Source organism: Castor canadensis, chromosome 3 (assembly GCF_047511655.1).
Source record: "Castor canadensis chromosome 3, mCasCan1.hap1v2, whole genome shotgun sequence".
Classification (NCBI taxonomy): domain Eukaryota; kingdom Metazoa; phylum Chordata; class Mammalia; order Rodentia; family Castoridae; genus Castor; species Castor canadensis.
The window spans coordinates 31516043-31539665 of NC_133388.1; the positions used below are offsets into that span (position 1 = coordinate 31516043).

General features: G+C 45.5%; 1 protein-coding gene across 3 annotated transcripts in view; it reads right to left on the bottom strand.

The window, feature by feature from the left end:
* Flvcr2 (FLVCR choline and putative heme transporter 2) overlaps nt 1-21569 on the bottom strand; it is a 51284-nt gene extending 29715 nt beyond the window's left edge. For all 3 annotated transcript variants that reach the window (XR_012446086.1, XM_020163307.2, XM_074067509.1), the window contains exon 1: nt 20458-21569. Coding sequence is in view for 2 of the 3 variants with exons in the window: in XM_020163307.2 (XP_020018896.1) it covers nt 20458-21144 (687 nt within the window). In the remaining variant the exon portion in view is untranslated. The remainder of the gene's footprint in view (nt 1-20457) is intronic.
* Nucleotides 21570-23623: the final 2054 nt, after the last annotated feature.

A 23623-nucleotide genomic window follows, 5' to 3' on the forward strand; every position in this document is an offset into this window, starting at 1 on the left:
TTTAAATACAAGTTCTCTCAGTTACTCAATGTCTGATCTTGACAAGTGAATTCACCCCTCTGTGCTTGTTTCCTATCCCCAAATAAAGATGATCTCCAACTCATCAGGTTGGAGATCTGGGGCTGTGTGCCACAGCAGTGGCCACAGACAGGAAAGGCTGCTGGGACACGCACACACACACACACACACACACACACACTCTCTCTCTCTCTCTCTCTCTCTCTCTCTCTCTCTCTCTCTCTCTCGGTTTAATTACAGCTGTCCTACCAACCATCCAACCCTGCTTCACTATCTCCTCTCCAGTTCTTTCTGCACGTGCTCTTTCTCACTCCCTCACTTATGCTGGACTCTTGTCTTCTCACGTCCACTGTGTCCTAAAGCCTCCTGAGCCCTCCTTCAGTCAGTACCCTTTGCATCTGTCCCTCCCTTTCAGCCTCCCTGCTGACTCCCAGGAAACTGCAATCTCTCCTGCCAATGTTTGCATTTCTCAATACTTGCTGAGCACCTGTCCCTGCTCAAACACTTTTGAGGAGCTGGCCTCTCAAAAGAAGGAAGAAATTCAACCACCTCAACCTGCTGATCTGGCTTCCTTCATCACTTTCAACTTACCTTTCCACTCCCATCTCCTCCCAAGCCCTGGAGAGCCCATGTTTTCCACCCACATTAGATGAACCATCCTTAGTCTATAGCTTTGTCCAAATGTCTCCCTTTTGCTCTTTCAGGACTCATCTCTATGGAAGTTTCTTTACAACCCTCCCCTTGCTTCCCTCAGTCAGGAAAGAAGCAAGGATCTCCTTGCTCTAGCCTTCTCTACGCCTTTGGTTTCTAGCCATCTTCCTGATGCTTACTAGCCTAATGCCTGGTAAACAGGCAGGTGCTTGCTCAATAGATGGGTGCAGTTAATGGCAGGTAAGGAGAACATCACTTCCACTGCAGATTTGTAAAAAGATGAAAGGTAAGGTTCTCAGAGAGTTTGCTATTTTAAAAAAGCACAATTAGGGTCTTTTTAAATCAAAGCCTCATAAAAGATAAAAAGAGGTTCAATCTAGACTCCCACATATTGGATTGTGGAAAACCTGTTGACCCATATGAGCAGTGTGGCACGTTGAACTCAGAGCCTCACACTTATTACACAGGCACTCTGCTACCTGAGTCACTCTATCAGCCCTTTTTGTTTTGGCTATGTTTGAGAAAGGGTCTCTCTTTATGCCCAGACCAGCCCTCTATCTGTGCTTCCTGCATACCTAGAGGTGATAGGCACATGCCACTGTGCTCAACCGTTGGAGGAGATGGGGGTCTTGAGAACTTTTTGCCTAGGCTAGCCTCAAGCCATAATCCTCTACCTCCCAAGTAGCTAGGATTACAGGTTTGGGCCACCACGCCCAGCTCCTATGAGAAATCTTAAGGCACACTGTGTGATTCACTCACCTCAGGATGTTCTCCATGGTGAGATGACTGAATTGTGTGCATTTATGTATCTCTGTGCACACTAGTGATGGACTTTTGATCTGAAGATGAAACTGAAGTTAAGCTCACAGAGAGAACAGCTGAGTGAAACTTGAGCTGCATAGGTAAGTGTAATAAAATGTTCTACATAAAGGTCCATCTGAGCATATACAGGATACATGGGCTTTGAAATGTGCTAAAACATAGTGCCTAATTTCCATCCCCTACAGAAACTTGCCACATACTTCTGGAGCTGAGGCTTAGTACTGACGTCTCGGACATGGAGAGAGTGACCACCATAACACTCCATCTCCCAGGACCAAGTCCACAGGGGGAATTATGCAGAGGTGACTTCCACCCTCCTCACCTGTCCCCACACACTAGTGTGTGTGTGTTGAAACACCACAAAGAGCACTATTTAGGCAAGAACGCACACTCTAATACCTAATTCTGGAACTATAAATACCTCACTCTATCCATTTGGCTCCTGGCACTTCAATGCTTACACCTGCTAGTGAACAACTGATCTGGGAAAATGAAGCACAAACAGCAGGGGCTCCAGGGGCCCCAATACAAAGGACCAGGTTAGAGTGAAAGCACTCCACAAGGTAGGCTACCCTTGGACTTACAGAAGAGGCTTAGCAGGGGTTCATTCTTTGGACTGAGTCTATGGATGCTCCTAAAAGAAGCAAGGAAAGACTGAGGTGGCTACTGGGGCGCCAACCCACTGAAGAACTGAGGGCATGGGGCTTGAGCTTAATCATGAGAATGAGCTCTCAGGCACCCAGGAACACCAGGTTGGCTTCAAGACACCTGCCATGGTAAGCAGCGATATGCATGCAAAGCCCATTCATATGACTGTAGTTTTGAAATCCCCAGATTCAAGTCCTTGGCTTCTTTTGAAAAGGCTGATTTGGGATTAAGGAAATGGCAGGCCTCAGAAACAAAAATGATCCCATTGATTTGAGAGAACTGCTCGTGAAAGGGGTTTATAGATTTAAAGACTAAGTTTAGGTCTCTAAGAATTTAGGAAGCAAGGTCAAAGCTGATCAATTCTGCACTTCCTTAGAGCTCCCTTCCAGTTACAAAGTTGTGATGCTGCTGCTGGCTTATACTGCCTTACCACTCTTGGGTTTTCTCAATCCTGGAGGAGAGAGGAGGAGAGAGACTATGGAAATACAAGAAAAGGCAGCTCCCAAAATTAGGATAGCCTACAGTTATTTATTGCTAGGGAAGATAACAACTGTAAGAAGATCGGATACATGTGCTCACCATGTGACAGGCACTGACCTAATCCCTATTTTAAAGTTGAGGAACCTGGTATTTAAATAGCTTACCCAAGAACCTAATGATAGCCAGGCATCGGTAGCTCATGCCTGTAATCCTAGCTACTCAGGGGGCAGAGATCAGGAGGATTGAGGTTTAAAGCCATCCCAGGCAAATAGTTCCTTCCATGAGACCCTATCTCAAAAATACCCAACACAAAACAGGGCTGGTGGGGTGGCTCAAGTGGTAAGAGCACTTGCCTAGCAAGTGTAAGGGCCTGAGCTCAAATCCCAGTACCACCAAAGAGAGAGAGAGAGAGAAAGAACCTAACAATAATTGATGAGGGTAGACTTTAGTTTAGGTCGACTGTATTCTTACCCATTACACTAGATACTCTGCTCTTCATTATTGAAACTAGAAAGGAAGAAACTAATATGTACTGAGTACCTACTATGTGGAAAACAGTGTACTAAAAGATTTTTCACATGGAATTTCAGAACTTCATAACCTTACCCCATAACCACCCCCTGAAGTCAGCAACATCATCTCTGGATTTTTACAGATGAGAAAACATCTATGATTTTACCTAAAGTCACCTAGCTTCCAATGGCTGAACTGAGATTCAACTCCAAAGCCCTGGATGGACACGTTGAATGCCAGAGAAGAGTGATGCTCTCCAAAGCCTGACATTGCTTCAAGCTGATAAGCTCAGGTCTGTAGTTCATGTGTCCTCCTAATTCTAGCCAGTGGAGGAAGCAATAGTGAGGTGACTCCAACTACAGTCTGGTTTGTTACACACAGTTATACCCTCAGGGATGCTTGTTCTTGTGGAATTCTCAGTTTGGGTTATTTCTTTTCGTGTATGACATTAACTCTCCCACTAGACTGTTAGTATGTTGGGGACAGGAGCATTGACTGTCATTTACTTGTGTGACTTCTCCTCACACTATGTCTGGCACAATGCCAAGAACAGAGATGGTGCTCAGGAAATATTTTCCAAAAAACAAAACGATTCCTAGAACTGTACAGCTCAAATCTAACTCAGTCTCCTTTACAACAAAGTTGGGCAGGCTAGCAGTTTGCTGCTGGTGGCATAACTCAATAGTGGAGTGCCTGTCTTACAAGAGTAAAGCCCAAAGTTTGAACCCCAGTATAGTCAAAATAGTAATAATAATAAATAAAAATTTGATAAAGAATTTATCACCAAAAGAAAGCAGATGAGAAGTGGAATGATATAAGAAGAACTCACATTTGGGGAGCCCCAAGATTAGACATGGAGGTCATTGAAATGTGGGTTAATCAAGTTTTCACTCTTAAACCTGTGCACAGTATGAACACCTTTTGCATACTAAGCACTCTAGTGAAAAGTAAGAGAGGAGACAACAGTTGTGAGACAAGGAGCTCATTCTCACCAAGCTTACATCTGTCTCAAATACCTTGATCTTGACCTACAGCCTTGGTGCTGGAATTCCTCCTCATCTTTGGGGGGGTGGAAGGTAGCTGAAGAGCAGAGATACCCTAGGCTGTAAACAGAGAAGATGCTAAGTTTAGGGAAAGGGTCTGAGTTCTACAGGGAAACTTTTTCTGATTAAAAAAAAAGTGATGCTGACAAAAGGCTTCATTTTATTTACTTTAGTTTTTTTATGTCTATTTTTGATCACCCCTAACTCTGGAACCTCCTGGTACATAATTGCTCAAGGGTTAGGTGTGTGTTCCCCTTGAAATCATTCTCGTGGTGAACTCTGCAAAGGGTCAGTCTATGTCTCCAAGTGAAGTCTTCTCTGTCCCCCCTTTCCATAAAAGTACCAGTCACTGTTGGCTTCAACACCCAAAGGTCCCTTGGGCTGACCACATTGACAGCCAATGGCCACAGCTCACTATGACTCAACTAGGAAAAAGGAAAACTGAGTAGATATTTTTGAACTCAGTCAGCCAGGTTTGTAGCATGCAAACTACACTCCCTGCTTTTCATATTTGAAGTAAACAATGTGCAAAGCTCCATTCAAATGCCTTGGCATTTCCCACCAACTCTTTCCCAATTGCTAGCACTCAACAGCCAATGGACAGACCCGTTGGTCCTGAGTGTTTGCCCTGTCAACTTTACCACTTCATGCCCTTTGACAGATAAAACAGCTCAAAGGAGAACTGTCTTCTCCATCTGCAACACAATATACTCTCAGTTCTAAAAGTGGTGTTTATACAACAGTCAATATTGCTAATCCTCCCAAGCTTCCTAAGTCTAGATGGATTTCCTTGGTGACAGTCCTCTAATTCTGTGGTGAACTTCAGACCTGTTGCTTCATAGACAGCCATGAACATGACCCAGTTCCTCTTACTCCAGTGTACACCTCCAAAAATAGATAGGGTGGGCCCTGGGTAGCTTTTTTTCTAAGAAGCCAACTTCATAAATTAATTAATCCTGCTTCATGACTCCAGAGAGAAAGGTGGAAATAAAAAGAAACCTTAAATCTTTTTTTTTTTTTTTTTTTTTTGGCAGTACTGGGGCTTAAACTCAGGGCCTTCACCTTGAGCCATACCATCAGCCCTTTTCGTGAAGGGTTTTTTTCGAGATAGGGTCTCACGAACTATTTGCCTGGGCTGGCTTCAAACTGCAATCCTCCTGATCTCTGCCTCCTGAGTAGCTAGGATTACAGGCATGAGACACTAGCTTAGATCTTGATGCAACCTAAACCTTACACAAAGAAAACTATTAGCCACTCATATCTAATCCCACCCCAAGAGAGCAGCACCATCAGATCTGGCCTTGTTATTTAAAGAGTTCCAGGGACCTCTTTACCACTATCACTTGAGTGCCTGGTTTACAATCTAATCTCTCTTCCTTTAAATGTAACTCTTTAAGAGCAGGGAGCTTCTCTTTCCCATTCATGGTTGCATTTCCGATATTTAGATGGCTTGCCTTGCAGGAGATCCTTGGGATTTGTTCAATAAATATAATAAAAGCTACAGGGCATTGTCTCAAAAAAACATTTGATAGTCTTTCAATTGTGTGCTGCCTGCTGTGAATTGGGGAGACACAGGGATGAAATCCTGGGCAAACAAGATTGATTCGAGGAGAAAACAGAGCAGAGACAAAGACTGGCTGGCCAAGGGCCTGTGTGGTTTACTCACAAAGAAGAGGGCACCCAAAGACAGATCATGAAATTTTGTGGGATATATAAGAATGCAGGGCCAACACATGTAGGGCAGATAATGGAGATGGGAAGGAACTCTGGAGGGAGAGACTCACCAAGGAGAAAGTGCAGCATCTTCATAAGCATTGTCCAAGCCCCGTCAATACGATTAGTTAACCTCTGATCCCTGCCACTTGCTAACTGTGAAGGGCTGGAAGAAAACTTGGTAGGACCAGAACCATGCTCAGCCCTTAGGAGAAACTTCTTCCACCCAGGCCCCATCACCTGAGGGTGAGGACTACATCAGTTCTGTGCTATGCCCCCACCGCCACTTTCCTGAACAGGAAAGAGGAGCCATGTTAGCCACACACAGACATAGAGGCTGTATTTTGCCATCCCTTGGCAAAAAGTCCTCTGCAGCCACCTGTGATCTTCTTGGAATGAGAAGAAACCAGAGGCTCCACAAGACTCCTGGAGCTACAGAGTGGCTCAGCTCAAAAGGTTTAAGCACTGCCTTCTGTCTTTACTGTTGAGAGGGATGCTGGGAACCCAGAAGCTCCCAGAGAGGAAGGCTCCTTCAACAAAATAACCAAAGCTCACTCAGAACAGCAAGATGTCCGTAAATGGAGGTGTAGCCCCCAGTCACAAAACAGAGACCTGTCAAATGGCACGTCTATAGTCTTTTTTTTAAGTGCAAGCTAAAAGTTAACACCTGCACAGTATTTCACCATTTTCAAGGCACCTGCACATCCTGCATATTATCTGGACCTCAAACAACCCAGTGAAATCAACAGCAGGAGGCCCAGTGTACAGATAGGGAGCAGAGTCCTTTCTGGGAGGGCTGCGTTTCCATTCATGACTGACTTTAAGCAACTTGCTGAAGTCACAAAGGGAATCAGGGTCAAGGTCAGCATCAAGACTTCTGATGTTCTGTTCCCAGCCTTGATCACTTCCCAGGAAATCTTGCTGAACTTTAACAAGGAAGAAGCAACAGATTGCAGAAAGGCATGGCCTTAGCCTCCTTATGATCCAGTGTCTGATGAGATAATTTGCAACTGAGGAACTTGTTGCTGTGAGATCTGTCTGCAGAATGTCTGGGTTGTCACACAAAGATGACATATTTACTGTGCACTTCTTTATTAAAGTTATTTCTGGACAGTGAGTCAGAGGGCAACCCAGAGAAGAGAGGATAGAAGAGAGATGTCCTCAGTCTTCTAGCCACTGATCCAGGTCCTGAAAACACAATGTCCTCCCCCCACAAGCCTTGAGGGAAACAAACATTGGCAAGGATGGTCTTCCTTACTCCACAGAAAAAGCAAGGGGTTGTGATGAGGCTTGTCTCCAGGCCACACAGCAGGCCTGAAGCTGAGGATGCCTAACACAGAAGGGGCAGTTACACACAAGACACTGGAGGCCTGTGAGGGGCCAGAGCACAGAAAGTAGCTCCAGAGAACCAGGGAGCCCTGAGTCTTCCCAGTACCCCCACTCCAGCTCAGCTAGCCCAAAGAGGGTGAGACTTGACCACTTGCTGCTTTTCCCAGAAGCTACTTCAAACACTCCAGAAATTGAGGAAGTGGTGGAGGAGATTTTTTCAGGGGAGATCAGCCACACACAAAAGGTGAGGAAGATTAGTCAGAGGGCTGGATCAAGCTACATTCTCCCCCCCACTCATTAGCCCCCATCCTCTTGAGGCTATGGCTGATCTGTTATTAAATAATTATCACAGGAAATGCTCTTCAATTTTCTTTCCACAATGAGGAGATACAGCCTCTGATGGTGAAATCCCAGACACTGGTGGTGAGAGAGTGCACCTGAGTAGCAGAATTGCAGCCACTCCTCTTCAGATCCAAGGTCCTTAGTCCCTCTTGCCAGCCAGGCAAGGCCTCTTCAGGCCTGTGTCCCAGGACTCCAGCTGCTGATGGGGATGAGCTCTATCTAGAAGTGTGGGATGCTGTCTCTTACCTACCTCACCTGAAGAGAATATGGACTGTTGGACCTGCTCAAGTTCCCAGGGAGGAAGATCTGTCCACAGGAATTCCAGAGAGGGTAATGTAGATGCCCTATACAAAGAGAACAGCTGGAAGCTAGGGTACCAGAACAGGAGTAAGGGCCAGAGGGGGATGACTGATGTGGGTTCAGGCCACGTTAATGGAGGGCAGATTTGGTTCCAGGAGTTTGCACATAGACATCGCCTCACTTAACCTTGATGGCAACCTCATGAGGCTGGCATTCCTGTTCCAGAAAACAAAGCAGATGTCCAAAGAAAACAGCTGTCCTACTGGAAGTGCCAAACATGGCTGTCCACAGAACTGGGTCCAGCTTCCCTGTCCTCCACACAGATCTCAAACTATGAGCATCAAAATCCTTGGAGGAGAATCAAAAACACAGATTCCTGGGTCCTACTCCAGAGAGGCTAATTCCTTGGGTCTGCTCCCATACTTAAGAATCTGTGTATCTTTGAGACAGGGTCTTGCTATTTAGCCCTGACTGTGGAGAGTGGAGTATGAGAAGCCTATGAGAACTTGACACAAACACAGCTATGTCAAATAATCTGCAAGGCTGAGTTTGGCATGGCCCCAGCTGTAGAAGTGGGCAAGGGCAAAATGCAGCACAGCTGCTTTTCCTAAGATGTTTATGTTCAGAGAATAGTGATCACAGGTTTCTCTTGTTACAATGCAATGCCCCCCTCCAGCCCCCCAACTGCCCTGCAATGAACTGTTGCTCCACCTCCTTGTTTTCGACTATATACAAACGACTCGCTGAAGCAGGACGTTGGTTGATTGGCTGCTTGCGAGGGTTGGCTGTTTGGGAGTTGGTTGGCTGCTTGAGAGGTTGGTTGCCATGATGACACTGCTGGCTGCTACAGCTGATGCTGCTGGCGGCGGCTGTTGTGTGTCTGTGAGTCTAAGGACCGAGACTTTAAAGAATAGAAAAGAAGAAAGGCTTTAAAGAATAGAACAGAAGTAAGATTTTAAAGAATAGAGAAAAGAAGCAAAGTAAAAGAAGAGAAGAGAAGTAAAAAAGAAGTAACAAGGCTGTTGTGTGTCTCCAGCCGGGTGCCCAGCACACCTGATCCCAATTTTGTGCGTGTTTGTCTCCTGTCTTTTGTCCTTTCTGCATCTCCAGTTGCCCCAAGTTAGGTCAGTAGGCAGGAGCTCTCGAAGCTCGCAAGACCTGACTGGCCTTCAACTCACTATCCTCCTGCCTCAGCCTCATGGGGGCTGGGATTGCAGGTATGTACCACAAGGAAGGGCCTGGAATTTGCATTTTAATGAATACTCCAGGATGTTTGATTCTGAGAAGTTCACGAACCACACTTTGGAGACAATTGATCTCACGGCCCCAAAGACTGACATCAAGAAACAATTCTTAGCTCTGCTGGCCTCCCCAGGTATCTCAGGCAGGGAAGATGAGAGAGAGGTATGTGTTTCTGTCCAGGAACTCAGGAGAAACTGTTCCATGAGTGTGCTCAAATGGCTCCACAAATATGTCCAGCACCAAACAGGGATGCCCAGGACAAAGGTCTGGGGAGGTCTGGATTGCTCAAGGGGCCGCCACTACCCTAAACAAACAGCCCAGGGGAATGGGACTGTTTAACATGGATGACTCCCTACTTGTTCCAGAGAAGACACAAATAGCTCCGTACAGAGGGAGGCTGGCTGCCTCTAGAGCCACAAAGCAAACCTAACCATGTCAACCCAATCATTTTCAACAGAAATTGAGAATTTCCAGGGGAGATGAGAAAGGAAAAAAAGTGAAAAAGTAGCCCCTCTGCTTGGGAGCCTGCAGGACTGTCCAACCCAAAGCCAGCTCTTGGAACCAAAAGGGGCTTGTGTTCATCTGCTCACTACAGGAGGAATCAGGTGGAAGCCAAGGCAAACAGGCCCACCATGAGGCTCCCACACTACGTCTAATACCCAGAAGTCAATACAGAAGTGAAATCTGGCCCTACCTCCCACCGCCCTCTGCAAACAGATAGCACTCTCCTACTCTGGCCAGGTGACAGCTTGAGCTGTGTGGGGTAAGAGACTGAGCTCAGAAGCCTGCAGGGTGCCTTCCACCACTCAGTGACTTCCCAAAGAAACAGGACTTCAGTTCTGCAAGATTAAGGAAAGGAAGATGCTCTGTTGAATTGGAATTGTATGGGGTAGAATAAAGAGGAAACACCACCTTTCACCTTCACCAGTGGTTCTCCAACCTTTATCCTGCAAGCCATGCAAGGCCGACTGATGTTGGCGGTTGCCGGGAGTTGAAGTTAGGGAAGGACATCCTGTTAACAGCATTGCTGGAAAAAGATCCAAGAATTGTGCCTTGGAAAGCAGCTGTACACACCTGATAAGCCTGGGTGCCCCCTTCCTTCAGCACAGTCTTGGGTTTGTGAGACTGCAGTCTGCTGTGCAGGCATGGGGCTAGCCCAGTATCTGTGTCATCCCAGAGACCCCAAAGTCTCACCACAAACAGCTCTCATTACCACACTAGGAAAATGATACCAACTCCAGCACCTGCTCTGCTCTTTATTTGAGTAGCTCTCAAGAGAGCCAAATCCCCATCAGGATACTGTTGGGAACTTTCTGAAAAGGCCCGTCCTTCCTCTGCATTCAACTTCTGGTCACTTTGTTCATTAAAAATCAACTCAACCTCTAGCTACTCAGGGAAACTGTCTTGTTTGCCCCACCCCCAACCTCTCAGCACCATGCTGGGCTAGGGACAATGCTTTCCCATTCTGTCATCTCTTAATTCCTGTGTACATGTGACCTTAAGCCTCCCTTGGAGAGGCTTAAATGTTGACCTCTCCTAGATCAGGAGCCCCCAGATGACAGAGTCAATGACCATTATTCACAACTCAGAACATATTTCTTCCTTTATCTCCTTATCTGATACACTCTGCTAAATGCCTTTTATATATCCTCCCTTTTAACCCTCTCCTGCACCTTTTTCAGTAACCATACTATCTCTACTTCACAAAAGAAGACAAGAGTAATGACAGTTATGGGTCTGGTTGCTGTATACCAGCAGAGCTAAAGATTGTGTTCTATGCAATGCACCGGTAAGAACGTCCTAGCTTCTCCCAGTGAAAGAATAAGATTTTGAGTCACATGGGGAAGACAATCCAGGCGTGATCATTCTTCCCTCTCATGAGCTGAAGTCTCGGTTAACTGGTTGCCTTGATTTCTTTGAGGAAGTGAAAACCTGTTGATTCACGTATCTGAATTCGAGCACCTGTTATGCTCAAAGCCTAGCAGCCTTTGGTGAGTTTCTCAGTGCTAAGAGGAGCTGGAGAAGGGGAAGAGCACAGGAGACAGAACAGACCACCAAAAGCCAGCAGTACTCAGGCCGGGGAATTTGTGTGTCACATAAAAATGATGTGGGTGGTGAGGGAGGTGAGTAGGTCCCGGTTGGAAGAGGGTGTGTGTAGAGCTATTTTCCTTTTTTTTTTTTTTATCTTTTTTGGTGGTGGTAGTTAAATATACACAGTGTAAAATTTTAATATTTGGGGCTGTGGGTGTGGCTCAGTGATAGAGTAATTATCCAGCATGTATGAGGCCCTGGGTTTGATTCCTAGCACCAAGAAACAAATGTAATATTTTAACTATTTTTAAGTGTACAGTTATGTAGTGCTAAATACCATTAACATTATCATGTAACCATTGCTTCCATCCAACTCCAGAACTACTTCTGTCTCAAACTGAAACTCTGTACCCATTAAACAATACTTCCCATTCCCCCCCTCCCAGGGCCTTGGTAACCATCAGTCTACTTTCCAGGCTATGGATCTGACTACCAAATGTACCTGCAATATAATAAAAAATATTGTTTGGTTTTTATCCCTGTCCTGGAATTTCCTGAATGACAGTAAGGACTTTGCTCTTTTTAAAGAACACTCTTCCTAGAGACCTGAGTTTATGCTAATAAGTGACAGGTTAAGGTCCCTAGACAACCTCAGGATGGGGGCCTGAACCTTTACTAAAGACATTAGGAAGTGGGAACGTTCAGCCCCACCCCACCCTACTCTAGGGAGAGAAGGGAGGGGTGCTGGAAATTGAGCTGAGTAAAAACTCTAGAATTTTGAATTTCAGAAAGCTCCAAGGTTGGGGAACACATGGAAGGACTGCAAGGGTGGCATGCCAGGTGTAGAAGCTCCACACCTACCTTCTTCCCATACCCTGTCCCCATGTACCAATTTCATTTGGCTCTTCCCAAGTGTGTCTTTTACGATAAACTGGTAAATGTAAATCAAGTATTCTCCTGAATTCTGTGAGTTTATGTAGGGAACTAAACCTTGGGGGCCCTCGATTTATAGCTGGTTGGTCAGAAGTATGAGTATCCCCCGCTTTGAGGTAGGAGCGGTGCTGTGAGACTGAACCCTTGTCTTGTGGAATCTACCAACTCCAGGCAGGCAATGTTAGAACTGAATTGAATTGTAGCTGTAAATTTCTAGCTTTATTTGCTTTTATCACCAATTTTAGAGATCCCCCCCCAAAAAAAAAGTAGGTTAGCAATATACTCCTATTAACTTTGCTATAGACAACACCTCTGATACATGGGTCGTGATGGTAACGGTTACCTAAGTTGTTTTTCAGGAAGTTGGGGATAGCTCAGGCCAGTTGAAACCATTGTGTAGAGCCTGCACAGGTGAACAAGGGTGACATTTTAATACCAGAGAGCCAAACCTCCATCCTCAAAGCACAGTAACATAGCCATTTTCTGAACATATGTCCTATGAGGAGTTGTGACGTTTGACTATACATGCATAGGTTACTGGTCACTTCACTATCTCTTTCCACACATCTCAGACCTCCTTCTTCCTTATTTTATTGATTCCCCTAAGCCCCACCCAAGGGCAGGTGGATTTGAGACTCATGGTTCCTGCCTCTCATGTTTGGCCACCTTATCAACCAACTCTTCCTCTTTCTCAGATTCTGTGGGGCGGCCTTTTCACTCCATTGATAGTGTCCTCCAATGCACAAAAGTTTTCAATTTTGATGTCCAATTCCATCTACTTTTTTCTTTTGATACCTGCTTTTGGTGTCATAGCCAAGACATCACTGCCAAACTAAATGTCTTAGTTTTTCCCCTATGTTTCCTTCTAAGCATTTTTATGGTTTTAGCTTTTCTGTTTGCCTTTATTCAGTTTAAATTAATTTTTGTATACAGCATAAGTGTCTAATTTTATGCTTTCACATGGTGATATCCAGTTTTCCAAGCATCATGTGTTGAAGATTGTCTTCTCCAAAGAAAGGTCTTGACATCATTGCCAAAAATCACTTTCAAGTGTCTGCTTTCAAGTACAATCAAACCCCAGTTCCACCAAAAAAAAAAATCACTTGATCATATACATGAGGGTTTATTTCTGATTTCTCTTCTCTATCCCATTGTTTTTTATGTCTGCCTTTATGTCAGCACCTCACTGCCTTTGTAGAAAGGTTTGAAATCAGGGGGACCTCCAACCTTGTTATCCTTTTTTCAAGATTATTTCAGCTATTCACAGTCCTTTGAGCTTCCATATAAATTTTAGGATGGATATTTTTTTAATTTCTGCAGAAAAGGGTATTAGGATTTGACAGAGATTCCCTGACTCTGTAGGTCACTCTGGGTAGGACCAGCATCTTAACGTTATTTAGTTTTCCAGTGGAGGACACAGAATGTCTTTCCATTCACATGTGTTTTCTTAGATTTCTTCCAACAACATTTTATAGTTTTCAGCAAAGTTCTTCCCTCCCTTGTTTTATTCCTAAGTATTTTTGACACTATTGTAAATGGAATTGCTTCCTTAATTTCCTTGTTGGACTGTGCATTGTAGTGCATAAAATGCTATTGTGTTTAAATAGGTTACAGTGCTGCAAATTCATTCTTTCTGCTGTGTTTAGTTTGCAAAAGAGAACTGGAGACTGGGAGGCGCAGCATGGGGGAAGGAGTGAGGCAAGGGGTTTTAGGAAAAAAACATCCACTTTTCCTATCATTTTGAATGTGGCTTTTTCTTGGTTGGGTGTTCTTGGTTGCTGTAGATCTCTGCTGATTTCCAGAGGTCCTACAAGGAAGTTATTTTAGCCAGTTCCTAGTTGTTCATTTAATGTCTTCATGGGGAAGCAAATGCCTTAGGCTTCCTAGTCTACCATCTTGCTGACGTCACTCTCCAGTGCCTGAGTCTTATTCCTTAAACAATACCTCTTCAAGGAGATGGTTATGGAGCCAGACTGGTCAGAGCAAAGACAAGGCTGGGAGGTGACAAGAGTCAGGCTGGATAGGATGGGGAGGGAGCAAGGATCTTGGAATCCTAAGCTGAAGATTTGGACTCCATGAATTAACTGACACTGTAGCAATGCCCACCAAGGCATCAAAGACAAGGCAGAGGCCAGGCAAGCCAACCTGGGCCTCCTCCAGTGTAGTGGAGAATGTCACAGAACCAAAGGGTAAGGAAAATCTGCAATGGTTTCACTTCACATCTCATCAGGGCTTGTCACCTAAATCTGGAGGGCGAGTGACCTAAGCTCTCCCTGCTTTCACCTGCACACTAGACACAACATACAGCAAACACCTAATAAGTCAGCCCTGACAAGAACATGACTCCAAACTGGAGAGTCACTTCTGTGCATACCGATCCTCTGTCCTGGTGACTTCAGACAAAAGTGCCTGACCCCTAGCCTCAACTGGGAACAGTTGAAATTACTTGAGCCTGGGCACCTTGCCCTAGAGAGTTGGACAAGGAAGCCCATGCCAGGCCCAGGCATCTGTCTTTCCACCCAGCCTTGTGGGTGAGACAAATATCAGCCTTATTGGCAAAGCACTGGACCAGTTTCCTGCCACAGTTGCTGACCTCTGGGTTTGCTGCCACCTGCTCACACTTTTGGGGAGAGCTTCCTAGGGCAGGAAACAGCAAAAGTGGACTTCAGTGCCATGTTGCTCTCCCCCAAAGTCTCAAACTGGCTAGTTTATCTGACTCACAGTTTCAAAACATAGACTGTAATTTTAAAACAAAGCAAAACACAAAAATACAAGTTTTGCATTAATTACCAGTATTTAAGAAACCAATTTCACAAGTCTTATCACAGAAGGACAAGTATCATGTGATTCCACTTACACGAGGTATTTACAAAAGACAAATTTATAGAGGAGAAAGGAGAATAGAGGTTCCCAGGGCTGGAGGGACGAGTAGTTGCTTAATGGTATTTCTCTTAGGACTGATGAAAACATTCTAGATGTAGAGAGTAATGACAGCTATACAACAGTGTGAGTGGATTTAATGTCATTGAATGGCCAAAGTCACAAATATTATGTTATATATATTTCAACATGATTAAAAGGGAGTGGCTCAAATGATAAAGTGCCTGCCTAGCAAGCATGATGTCCTGAATTCAAACCTCAGTACTACCAAAAAAAATACAAAAATAGATCCCATACAAAAATCCAGGTTGTGGTTTCTCTTTAAAGACAAAAAGAAACCAAGTTCTAACAACACTGGATCATGCTTCGTGTAACAACAATTGACAGGAGTTAGTGCTATTGTCTTTGGAGGGACATGTGCCCTTACACCCACGGGGACCACACAATGTCATCTTTAGTAGGCCCACCTCACTCACTTATATGACCTGGCTGGCACCATGTGCATTTGAAAGGGTGGTCCTGGACCCTCTCCACTTCCTTTCAGTTATTACCAGCCTTGTTTTGCACTCCCAGCCCTACCTTGTCCAATCTTCCAGTGCATTATGGGAGGCCAAAAAGAGTCAAGTGCACAAGCATTTGTGTGGCATTCCACTGACAATCAGTGAACGTGAACAAAGGACTTTGCCTTCACCTCCCAAAATTTCACGACACCAGGAGATCCAAGAGTAAATGTGGACTTTACATACCCAAGTGACCACAATTTTGGAGCAAGAGTAGGCTGACCACAGCCTTCTGACTCTGGCTCCTAAATCAACCTCAGAATCTCTCAGCTTCTCTGGGTGACACCACACGATCAGCCAGTCCAGCGAGCACAGCCTCATCAAGACCGGAGCTGCCTTCTGGCAGCTCATCTCGCTCATCTGCTGGATCTATTTCCACTGCTGAATTGCCATCACTGTTCCAGACCGCCACGTCTACCTAGTTAAGGAGCAAGGCCCAGTCACAGCTTACCCAGAAAGGCGTGGCGGTCTACGAGCTTCCAAGGACTTAGTAACACAAAAAATGTAGAGTTGGGCATGTAGCTCAGTGGTAGAGTGCTCGCCTAGCATGCAAGGCACCTTGGGGTGGCATTTTTGTTTTTGTTTTTTTATTTTGAGATAGTGTCTCACCACATAGCCCAGACTAGTCTCGAACTCTTGATCCTTCTGCCTCAGTTTCCCAAATGCTAGGATTATAGATATGTGCCACCACACCCAGCTGAGGCCTTGGGTTTGATGCCTACCTCCACAAGAAAAAAAAAAAAAGGATGTAAACTAGCACACTATTTATTTTATTATATTGATAACAAGTTGAAATAATATCTTGGATATATTGGATTAAATAAGATACATTATTAAAACTAATTTCCTTTGTTCTTTTTGCTTTTTGCATTTGCATTATTAATGTAGCTACTAGAAAATTAGTTACATGTGTGGCTTGCATGTGTGGTTAGTATTATATTTCTGTTGGCCAGTGCTATTTAAGACAGCTAACTGTGGCTTCTACAGGACTGGATCTATAAGGTCATTATATTTTCTTTCCCTCTAAAAGCAAGCTGACTCTCTCCTTCTCTATTTCTGGGTGGCACTGTGCTGGGCAGTTCCAAAAGGTTCTTGGGGAAGTCCCTCCCATCTGGACTGAAGCTGACCTTGAAGATCTTAGTCTTAAATCTATCTCTTTCTGGGCCACCAAGCTCTCAGACTCTAACACAAGGCTTCCTTCTAAGCCTCCTGCAATAACAGTGTGTTCATGTCACTCAAAACCCACACAGATGGCTTTCCTTTGAAACAATGCTACAAGTGTTACTTAAAAAAAGAATGCCAGGCTGTTCCTACCTGGGAGCAAGTGGTCAGAGCTTACCAAGAAAAGGGGAGAGCCTCATTGCAGTCTTGAGGCTTCAAGGTTGTCCCCCACGCTCCCCCAGTGAATGTGGACCCCCTGAGCCTCAGCCCGGCTTTCCTGACTAGGCAGAGCTACCATGGTAAGTTAAAAGAGGCAGAATTCGCCCTGTAGACAGACAAGGGCTAAGCCCGCAGACTCTGAAGAAAGCTGCTGGGCACTTTGTTATTAGGAAGAACTCTCAAGACACAAGAGGTAAAAATTAGAACCTCAGAATCCCACTTTTTGTGTGTGTGGTGCTGGAGATTGAACTCAGGGCCTAGTGTACATGCCAAACAAGCGCCCTTCTACTGAGCTACACACCAACTCTCACTATTGTTTTTCTTTTAAAAATGTATATTGTTTATCCACTTGAAGCTAGATATTGGCTTACTGACATGGGCTTTTGGAGCTGGGTTCAAATCTTTTACCACTCCGTAGTTTCAGGACCCTGGATAAGGGCGTTTCGTTTATAGGGGTCTTAGTTGCCTCATCTGTAACAATGGGGACAATTCCTAGGTCACAGAGTTGTTGGAGGGATTAAGTTAAATAATAGATGAATATGTGCTTAATAAATATTAGATGCTTTCCCCTTTCTTCATCCTTTCCTGTAGCAATCAGGCAGAGAAAATATCAAAAGCCTCAAGGAGAACTGAAAGTAAGTCTATACTTTTGTCTTCTTGTTTTAATCAGAATCTTGGTGTCTGGTACAATTTAAAAATCTGATAGGTGAACTCTGTGAAGGCAGAGACTATCTTTACACCCTAGCCCAGTGTCTGAAATGCTTATTGAATGAATGAAAGCAAGCACTGGTGTATGCTGAAATATAAAGAATCCTTAGAAGAGAGAGGTCAGAATTACCACAATGGGAAAGAAATGTGAAAGTTGTCAGAATCAAAATGAAGTCACTTGAGTCAACCCTAACAACAAAAGGTAAACAAATCAAGGAGGTCGTAAAGGAAGAGTTTTCATGCCTGATAGAAACTATCACAAAAGACTGCCAGAGGCCACCACTTTTATTTCATGTTTACTTACTTTTTTTTTTTTTTTTGTGGTGCCAGTGATTGAACCCAGAGCCTGTGCATGCTAGGCAAGCACTGTACCACTGAGCTACACTCCCCAGCCTTACACTGCAACCTTATACAAAAACTTCAGCAAAAACACCTGCCCAGCAGCTATCTGTTCAACCTCAACCCACACTTGTTATTGTTGGCTATTGATCACTGTGGCCAAGTGATCAATCAAAATATCTGATGAATACTGATTGTTTCAAAATATCTGATGAATACTCCTCACTCGTGTCTTTGAAGAGCTACAGATTACTGTGGCATGCTATTTCCATGTAATGTTCTGCTATTTACTAATCACTATCAGTACTCTTCAGAGTATGTCTCTGATTGTTGTACCCTTTCCCCACCCCCATGGTTCTAGGATTTGAACTCAGGGCCTTGCATCTGCTAGGTAGAGACGGTACTCTTAGAGCCACACCTCCAGTCTTTTTTAGTTTTGGTTGAGACAGGAACAGGAGTTATGACGATCTGCTCGGGCAAGGTCAAAGTTAAGTTTGCAGGCCATGAAGAATTATCATGAGGAATGAAATCTGAAGTCTGTTTAGACAGCTCTGTAGAGTCTTTTTTCTAAGCTGCAAAGCTCCAGATGCTCTGTTAATATTTCTCCCCCATTCAGCCATGCTTTACCCAGAAAAAGGTCAAAACACAGAAAAACAAACACACTCATCTCTCTGTGAGGAAGTCTGAACAATTCAGTTCATGTTGAGCTTAGCACAGAGGATTAAACCTAAGACATAAAACCAAACAGATGTCTCCATAATGCAAATATACCTGGGAGAGGGGTTATAAGTGTAAAATCCTTATCATTTCCTCTCCGTGTTTGCAGAGTGGGTAGAGTGGGAAGTGACTAATTGTTCCTATTAAATGTTAAAGACCTATCTAGAATTAAGCTCCTTCATTAGTGTGTGACAAGGGAGTGGAAACTTGTTGCTTTGGGCTTTATGGTTAACAAAAAAAGTATTAGGATCCACCATTTCCACGGAGCCAGGCAAACTGGGAGGTCTCCTTCCAGGTTGCAATCCTGTGCTTCCCAAACAGCAGGTCTGGGATTATGTGAGGCTGTATGACTCCTGCTCTGCTGCTACCTAACCACCTAACCATGGGTGGGGGGGGGGAGGTTGGAAGCTCCACCCTCACCCCCCAGCATTAGCGTCTAAAAAAGGAGAAACCCAATAGTGCAACTCACCTGGGGGAGGTACAATAATTACATTAAAATCCACAACCACGTCACCTTAGAGGGGAGGGGATCAATAAATGTCATTCTCAATACCTAATTGTCGGAAACAAAATATCCACCTACTTTCTCCTCCAGCCCTTAAATCAATTCAATTTTCGAAAAATCCAAACTTCTAAGTGAAAACCATGTAAGGGATTTTTTGTTGCTTTTTATGTGCTAAAGTTGGTCTCTCTGTTTTGCTTTCATTGATTGCTTATTCTATTATCAAGTGCAGAACCCATGGGTAGGGGGAACTTGAACTCAAGTTACCTTCATGGTGGTGAAGATGAACATAACAGAAATTTGCTTTTAGAGAAGTTTTGGCAAGTTTCTTTCCCAAATGAAAAATTTGTAAATGAAAGGTTGTATTTTCTAAATGAAACTTATGAACAGGTAAGAGAAAACAGGCTATGGGAATGAAGAACTGCTGGTAACTTACCAAACATAAAACCAGGATGTACAAGCTTGGAAAGAAAAAAAAATGAAAGAGGCCATGTCTTATGAGCTTGGGAAGAAAAAAAATGAAAGAGGCCATGTCTTGCTAAAGAAAGACCCTATAAGTATTTGCTCTTTTAATATTTGGAGAGAGCAAATTCATAAGAAGGCCAGGTTTCTGGAAAGAATTTGGGATTCTCTTTTCCAAAAGAAGAAAGAAGAAAGGATTAAGATATGAACTATTTATGCTAGAAGCCTTCTTGGAAATTCAGAGTGACACTTCTACTCCATCCCTCTGGATTTGTCACAAAGCTCTGTGCCAGTGTCCTGGCTTCAGTTGTGTAAAGGAAGGTTAGAACAGTGCCAAGCACACCAGACCTGGCCCTGCAATTCTACTCATGCAGCCCAGGGGATGTAGCACTCTAGGAAAGTTGTTTGGTCCAGCTAAAAACACCTGCCAAGTTCTGATGACACCAGAACAGTCTAATGCCCAGGGCTGCAGCCAAAAAAAAGAGCAGCATTCCTGAAGTCACAGGTGGAGATTGGTGGACTGACACAGGTTCAGGAGTGACACCACTCAAATAGGACCCTGTTCTAGAAGCATGCTTTGTGCTGGGGGAGGAGACACTGTAGATGAAAGAAAAGGCCACCTGCTTTTCATCCCGACTGGTTTTGCAATGTCACTGACAGTCACAATCACCCAACCACACTGTCACACCCAACCACAAAGCCACCCAGAGTCATAAAGGCTGTTGGTCAGAAAATTACAGCCTCCCACACGGTGGGGTACAGTTAGTATAATCTAATACACTCAGTCTCACCATGATAAGATGCACTCTGCTTTGAACATCCATTCACAAACTCCTCTACTCACCTGATTGCCAAAGACAGCCACCGAACAGGCTGTGGAAACCTCATCAGCGCCGAACCAGACTGAAGCGATGCGAGAGGGCATTCCCAGGATGAAGACCTGGGCCACGGAGCAAATGACCTGGCCCACCACGGTGACTGGGAAAAGATGGGGCTGCAGACTACCCAACTTCACCCAGGCCCCTAGGCAGTTGAGAGCCGAGCCGGTGAGGGCAATGGTGCGCAGACCGAATTTCTCCAACAGCCAGGCCACAGGCAGGAGCAGAGGGATGTAAGTGAGCATGTAGCACATGGACAGCCAGTCGATGGCAAAGGTGCTGACCCCGTAGAAGTTCATGAAGATGTTATTGATGGAGCCGTACTGGATCCACTGAAAGGCATTACACATGGAGTAGCAGCTGAACACCAGGACCACCAGCCAACGGCGCCTGCTCACCTTGATCACGCCGAGGTCCTCGGGGCCCGAGCTACTCGGGTGGGTCAAACCACTGGGTTGGGCCGAACTGCTGGGGTGGGCGGAGGTGCTGGGCTGAATGGAGACGTTGGGGTGGACAGAGACGCTGGGGTGGACAGAGACGCTTGGATGGACGGAGACGCTGGGGGCAGCGGAGAAGGAGGGGTCCTTTTGGAGTGCGGACTCCTGCGCAGGGTTGTCATCGCGCTCCACCGGGTTAGGATCTTCATTCACCATAACCACAGCCTCCCCTGTTGCTCTGGACACGTGCCGACTCCTGCAGTCTGAAGGGGCAGTGGCCTTTTGGCTGGTCCCCTACGGCTGATGGAACACTTTCCAAGAGTGCAACCCTGTCCCAGAAGGAATAGAGTTCTGCAGCTGCGTAAAAGCAGCGAATGGGTTTTCCTGCGCTCACTCCCAAACTCTTCTCACTTTTCCTTAGAACTCTCGATCCCTGCCCGCGACAGTCGTTGTCCCCTAGCCGGCCGCAGACACCTCAGCCCGCTTTTGGCTGTTTCTGCCTTTCCCCCAAAGGCGTTTTCCGTCCTGGAAAAAAGTTCCTTCTCCTTGCCCAGCCACTCTGCCGGCTGTTCGCTCCCGGGCAGGCTCGGGGCCTCGCCCCCTTGGGCGCACGTGACCGCCCCGCCCCCCGGCCTGCCCGGCTTCCCCCACCCCCCGACTCCCTCCCACCCCGTCTCTCCCGCCTTCTAGACCCGGCCCTTGGGGCAGAGCAGTTGTTTCGCCACAGTTTGTGGGGTGCATTCCTCACACGGCCCGGGTGCCATGGAAACCGTCCGGTTGGCCTCACAGCTCCTGTACTGCCCCTGAAATTCATCCCCCATCACCTAAATCCATGACCCCGCTAGAAGACCCCTTGCGCTCTTCAGGGAAAACAGTCTTCCTCCGTGCGGATCCGAGTGTCCTGCGCGCGTGCAATGAGCTCGGTGTCCCCAAAGTGCTCTGTGGAATCCAACACGGATTCCCGACTTTCTTCCCCTTGGCTGGGCTCCCGGGCCCTCGCCGAGCTTTCAGCCTAAGAGATTTGTCGACTTTTCCGTCCTGTTGGCGCTTCTGGGCTAAAGGAGGATGCGTGAAACTCGTTCTCCGGCTCCTTTCCCTGCGCACGTGGTCTTATCTTGGAGCACTCGTTTGAACTAAAGTAGGGCTATCATTTCCTGACGGGTCCCTGCGGCCTCCGACGTGAGGACCCGAGGGTGGGGTGTAGGAGACTTCTGTGAAGCTGTCACGGCCGGATGGTGAAATTGCCTTGCACTGCTTTGGCTCTGGGGGCGTGGTCTTGGAAGGGGTCCTAGCACCCACATAGTCCTAGGCTGCCACCTGCCGGTGCCAGTCCATTCCAGGGGAAAAACCCTTAACTCTTCGCAGCCAGAAGGCTAGGCCTGTAGGGCAGCAGTAGTGATAAAGAGCCCAAATGCTCCCCTGGTTCAAAATCCGGCTTAGAGAGGCCTAGGTGTGTAGATCAAAGTCTCCACTTCTTCTCCTATAAAATGGGGGTGGTGAAATACTAGTGCCTATCTCCCAGCGTTGCTTGAAGCTTGAATTAACTAATATAGGAAAGCGACCAGAAACTCCCAGGCTGATAGAAAACATTCCATGAATGTCAGCGATCCTACTGCAACAAATGCGCACTGTTTAGATCTCATTTAACACATGAATTCCATGAATCACATGAATTCCTTGATGTAGTCACTATTGCTTGCCTTTTTTTTTTTATGGTTCTAGAGTTTGAACATGCTAAGCACATGCTCCACGACTGAGCTAAGTCCCCAGCCCTCTGCCTCATTTTACAGAAAAGACAAATTAGGTTCTTAGAAGCAGGGTACTTTCTTAAGCTGGCCTGAAGAGCCATAAGTCTCAGTGACTCGAGTGCAGGCTGTGGGCAGCACAGAATTCTGGGCAAGCTGTTTGATCTCTCTATGTCTATCACATGAGCATTAAAACATCTCTGACTCAGAGGGCTGCTGAGTTAAGAAAATGGGCATAAATTGTTTTTGAGAATAATAGTGTTGATGTCCTGGCAGCCACTGTAGGAGTGCTGACTCCAGGCTGAGTCCCACCAGACAGTGGACAGTTCTCAGATACTAGGTAGATATTACATAGAGATATTCCGTGTTCATCCCTAGAACACACACTTGCAGCTTGCTACGTGTTATGTCTACTTATGTGCTCTATCTACAGGTATCTATAGGTCCACCTTGAAGGAAATTGAGACGTACATTTTAGGGATTTCTGTCTGGAAAGGAGCTCTGGTTCTTCCTTCTATCCCAACTAACCCCAGGGAACATGGGCATTGAGCAGAAGTATTCTGCAGGATGGTAGCAAAGTCTGCCCCCTGGTGGCTAACAGAGATCCTGGCCGTAAGAGCAGGACTTGAAGTCAAAGTGTTAAACCTTCTTCTTAGCCTCCTACCAGTTAAACAGGCGCACATGTGGGAGACATGGAGCTTATTGAGTGCAGGGGGAAACTAAATTTCCAGTAAAACGAACCAGGCTGAACCTCTGGATCATTCCAGTATGCTCATCCATATTCTGTTTGTCTTGTCTCCCATGCTTCCCACGGATTTCTAGCTCTCCAAGGACTTGTGTATATCTATAACCCTAGAGCGTTTAGTGTAATAAACTATATTGCCTTTGTCCTCAATGCTTGTCTGTAGACTCCAACTGAATTATGCATCATCATGGAATTTCAGAAAACT